Here is a 5,165-nt window from a genome sequence, read left to right as displayed (position 1 = left end):
ATATGGAGTTTATGTATCTCAGTTGATTCGATACGCAAGAGCATGCTTTACGTATGTACAGTTTCAAAAACGAGTTAAAATATTGAAAAACCAGTTGATGAAACAAGAATATTAGCAGTCTCTTTAAAAGTCAGCATTTCGTAAGTTCTATGGTTGATACAATGACCATGTCAGCAAATGCAATTTATCATTGAGTCAAATGCTGACTAAAGTTTGTCATACTAATTGTTAGTCCATTATTTATACACTGAATTGAAGACGGACTTTTCCATTTTTTCCCGATCATGACAAGGAGCACACGGTGTGGGTGACCGGTCGGCAGGGGATGCTCACTCCTCCATGGCACCTGATGCCACCTCTGATGTTTCGGAGGTCTGTGTTTGCTCTGCTCCTTTTTTTTTTATTTTATTTATGGACTTTTGAACTTGTATACTGTTCATTATCTCTATATGTTTTGTTTCAGCAAAATTTCAATCAAGGCTTTGCCTCAGTGTAACTAAATACAATTAATCAATATCGATTTGTATCAAAAAGAAATAAAATAAAAAGGCTCTTTTCATTCAGAGTATGCTATAGAAGTTATTATTATCGTATTCATGGTACATGAATGACAAAATAAAAGAAAAAATATTCAAAATATAATTTATTAAATAAAAATAAATATAAATAACAGGATAACATTGGATTCACTAAAACTATTAAAATACAAAAGTTTATGTACAAATGAAGGACGAGTATGTTGCAGGAAAACACCCAGAGGCTATGGACATACTGGAAAATAAAAATAAAATCACGTGTTGGTTAAAAAGGTGAAGCAAATAGTTCAGGTTTTTAGCAGCGGTAAAAAATAAAATTCTTTGCATGATTTTATATTCATAACATTTTATTTTATTTTTTTTTTTAAATTGCAATTTTTACTATAAAAAATACTAACAAAAGTCTGTTGATGTTTATGATGATGAGTGAGAACATTTAAAGTCGATTCTCAATGATTTCTTATATGTGAAGGGGGATAATAGTTAATGAAAAATGTAATTAATATTTAAACCTAGATTAATAAAACATATGTGAAATAAAGAATCTTATAGTTAATTTTTTAAGGAAAATAAAATAAATGCATATTTAAGAGTAGCTTACTTTCGATATCTTGCTTTATAAGGTTATCGAACTTTGAACTGTCTTCACAAAGCTCTGTGTTGATTCCGGTATCTATTGCTTGAATCTCCTGTTCACTTGGACTGTCATCTCGTGCCAGGACAAACGATCCACATTTCCCGTCCTTCTTATTCGGCACACACATGTTTACGAACGCTAAGTTTTCTTCCATTTTGATGATTTCAATGTCAGCATTTGAGACTTCTGTGAATAGATATAAATAATATCTGTTTAGTACAACACTTGAATGAATTCATACAGAAATATAACCTCATTAGCATGATTAGCAAATATATGTTTTCTTTTGTCGAATGTATAGTTCAGCCACATATATTTTTTGCTCTTTTTCAAGAAATCACGAAAAAGTCTAAGATTTCTCTCAGTTTGGCATAGAGTCATGGGTTCAATGCATTTAGAATTTTCCTTAAATAAATGTAAATATTACACAAGAGCGTTTATAATCATTTCAATAATTATTCAAAGACATGAGTAAACCTATTCATCTTTCATTAAGCAGTGACCTAGATATAGCTTTCTTGAACTAGCCGAACTTTCGTACTTACTAGTTTTTGACTCCCAGACAAATTCTCCATTGTTGTCGCCTGGAGTCAGAGTAGCACTTTTGTTAAAACAGGGTCTGTAAACTCCGTCAATGGTAAATCTAAAAAATAAAGAGTTGGTACATTTTAAAAATATTGACGTCGTTTGATTTCCTAACCTCAATTTCGGGGAAAAATACGACTAGTGTAAATTAGAAATGTTTAGTGTTGAAAAAATGTGGCAAATTAAATAAACAAGTTAAAAAAAAATTAAAGGGTGTTTTGGAAGAAGACCTTAGTTTATATTTAAAAGAAAGATTTGGATGCTAGTTGGTTTGAACATATTTTATTGTTAAGATGTTACAACAAAAGGATTGGACACAAGTACTTAATACTTAGAACGTCCTCTCCTTGAATTGGATGCTAGTTATAACGAAGATAGGGTCAATCTAATCACATTAAGATAATGAGGCGAAAAAATATGAAGGTAAAAAATCTTAAACGATAAAGACGATAAAACAATTAAAACAATTAAATTTCCTGCACGTGTAAAAAAAAAAAAAAGTTGCAAATTACTGTTCATAAGTAAAACGATCACCAAAAACCTTTAAATTATGACTGTTGGTATTCTACAAAATTTGTGTAAAACTTAATTTAATTAATGCAAGGTGTGTTTTAGATGATCCCAGGACCAAGTTTTTAAAGAGTTTTCAAAGAAATATTCAATCCTTACCTTCCTGTTTGCCTGACGTCGAGGACATTGTCCCGCCCCTTCGTCACGTGCCACGCGTATTTCTCCACTTTTATCTTATTAGCTCCTGTAGGCTTTCTTTTAACCATGTACCAGTCACCAAGAAACTAAAACAATTAATAAAAAATTATATAATTTGTCAAAATAATTAGTTTTATTTTCATATAAAACACATCATTATGATTCATCTAACAATATTAAAAATAGAATAAATAGAATAATTCTGCTTTTATTAATGAAACCTGCCCTTTTTTCAATTTAATTTTGTGCATGTTCTACCTAATTCTAATATCTGATCCAAACATTGTCTAATTTGTGATTGAAATTATGTTTATGCATAGATGTTAAAAATTTAAATGATTATGTAAACAGCTCTGAAATTATTTATTGTCCTTCCAGGAGTTTATCATATATTTTTTAAATTATGTTCTGTTCTTCAAAGATTAATGTGGGGTATAAAATGATAATAAATATTTTTTATTTTGCATAAGATTTTCCAACTTTAATTTTCCCTTTATAAACACATTTAAATGATAATACTAAGAATTATTTTCATGACTATAAATAAAGGAATTTTGATGATAGATGTAAACAACCAAACGAAAAAAAAAACCCTTAAAAAACATCACCCTTGGGAAAGCAGTTTTAAAAGTCTATTTTTATCATTTTTGAGCTAAGAATATGCATTTATATTCCTAACAACTAAAAACGTTCTTACAAATATCTGCTTTAATAAAAATAGTCGAAAACACAAGGAGATTTTTTACGAAACATTTTTTTTTTCAATTTAACGAGAAACCACACAGGAAGACGGAGATAATGCAGGATAGAGTCAGTGATGAGAATCGGCGTAACACGTCAGACAGGTTAATATGACAAGACGGCGAAATCATTACATGAAGATAATAGGAAAGAGAAAACGCGCCAAAAGCATGCTTAATGTTTCGCATGGAGTATGAAAATTTCAAAGTTCTTACTGAAAGTGTTACAACAGGATGGGGATCGTAATGAATCGGAGATAAGTCAAAGTGTGAACCATGCAACTTGCATGTTTTATCTTTAGAAAATCAGCGTGAGCAAATTCGAAAAAATCAAACATTTAATCTGTGAATCTGTAGTTTAAAGTCTGATATTAATACATACAAAAATACATTTTTCTTACATATTTGATCTGCATTGTGAATAGTTCAAAACAGTAAAGAATTCTTACACTGTAGGAGTTTTTAAACTTAGAACTTAACTATGTATCCATTTTTCTTAAAAAAAATATTTGTTAAGAAAGTGTTCTTTTTTATGTTTAGCATGCAGTAATCTATGGGCAAAGGTAATATCCGCGTTCCTTCTCTTTAATTGGACATGACTGATAATCAGATAATTCTTGGGATAAGACGAGGTAGAGTGAAGGTTCTTGGCATTGTTTGCAAACACCTTAAATATACAAAGATAGTGAAATATGTTAAGACATGCATTACCACAAGACACGCAGTCAACTTGAGCTTACATAATCTGTGTCACAAGTGAATGTAGGTGACTATGGATCACATAATGCTTCTGTTTTGCAAATGTAGGCATAAATGGAATCTGTTCTGTTATAACTAATACTTTAAAGATTAAATTACTTGAGTATTTATTGAGGTAAGCAATTAAAGATAACGATATGTATCAAGTTTTTTTTTATCACATTCTATGTAATATTGTCAATAAATGTCTTTATACATTGTATACATATCTTATCCTGAGAAGCTGATAATGGCTCTACATATGAAGATGATAGAGCACATGTTATTAAAATATGTCTTAAAAAGTCGTGGAATTCTCAAAAAAAAAAAATCCGACTGCATATTCTCATAACTCCAACTTGCATGCACAACAATTGTTCTGCAAAATCAGCTTTTGTTTGAATATTTCTTTTTTCATAAACCAAATGCATTTGCAGACAGATAATTCAAATCATTTATAGCCCAATGCTAAACTTTACATGAATTAAGTACTGATATATACGTCATTGACATGACATTTTGTATAAACAGAGTAATATATAAGTCGAGAAATCTTTTTATATATATAAGCACAAGCACATTTGCAATTTATTCAGCAAATAAGGGTATGGAAATCTGTTAGGGATGTTGGATAAAAATAGATATATTATTTAAACGCAGCACTCACCTTCTCAGTCACAAAGTCGGAATCAATTTTCACAGAGCAAGACCTCTTTTGTATGGATGCGGAGTATACTTCCACGATAGAAAAGCAAGAAATCAACAAGACTGCATACATTGTGATATGTTTTACTTTGAGTGTCTACACGATAACTGTTGCATGTTGTTTGCACTGTGTCTTTTTATTGTATTCTTTGTAATGGGGGCTGGCTCAAGAAAGCATACCTCTTTTCCTCTGCTTGGGCGTCTCAAAAATAGTAATTGTCTTCAGATATGGGATTGAGATTTTGATTTATTCACATAAAATATGCATGTCAATTAGAAAATATGGTAGTTAAGACACGCCTACGTGACTTTGATTATGTGATTTATTTGATTGTAAACTTTTTAAAAGTTTTTTTCCCTTTATCATCATTGATCAATATGTGGAAATTGAAGCATTGTGAAATGTACATTGTGCATGAAATATAAAATTTAAAAGAAAATACATGTAAAAAAAAAAACAGGATATATTTCAATAGAAGACCAGATGAATTTACGACAATGAGTTTTTCATTTTGA

The 5,165-nt window shown here is 30.2% G+C and overlaps 1 protein-coding gene across 1 annotated transcript; it reads right to left on the bottom strand.

Moving 5' to 3' along the window:
• Window positions 1–628: 628 nt before the first annotated feature.
• LOC134240452 (uncharacterized) lies at window positions 629–4,772 on the bottom strand. The gene is made up of 5 exons (XM_062722537.1): window positions 4,612–4,772; window positions 2,428–2,552; window positions 1,719–1,816; window positions 1,138–1,359; window positions 629–771 (listed from the first exon to the last, which is right to left on the bottom strand). The coding sequence occupies exons 1-5, from the start codon at window positions 4,720–4,722 to the stop codon at window positions 761–763; spliced, it is 567 nt and encodes a 188-aa protein (XP_062578521.1). The 5' UTR covers window positions 4,723–4,772; the 3' UTR covers window positions 629–760.
• Between the last annotated feature and the right edge of the window lie 393 nt (window positions 4,773–5,165).

This window comes from Saccostrea cucullata, unplaced genomic scaffold (genome assembly GCF_032062105.1).
Source record: "Saccostrea cucullata isolate Sc308-1 unplaced genomic scaffold, CSIRO_AGI_Scuc_v1 ctg3134, whole genome shotgun sequence".
Taxonomy (NCBI): Eukaryota; Metazoa; Mollusca; class Bivalvia; order Ostreida; family Ostreidae; genus Saccostrea; species Saccostrea cuccullata.
The sequence above is the reverse complement of the archived record's forward strand: the minus strand, read 5'-3'. Positions and strand labels throughout refer to the sequence as shown.

What these genes read in the sequence shown, in the direction of transcription:
- LOC134240452 (XM_062722537.1), bottom strand. Translation starts at nt 4,722, where the DNA reads ATGTATGCAGTCTTGTTGATTTCTTGCTTTTCTATCGTGGAAGTATAC. An exon ending in CCGACTTTGTGACTGAGAAG is followed by an intron (nt 2,553 to 4,611) that starts GTGAGTGCTGCG and finishes TAATTGTTTTAG; the next exon opens with TTTCTTGGTGACTGGTACAT. An exon ending in TGTCTGGGAGTCAAAAACTA is followed by an intron (nt 1,360 to 1,718) that starts GTAAGTACGAAA and finishes ATCTATTCACAG; the next exon opens with AAGTCTCAAATGCTGACATT.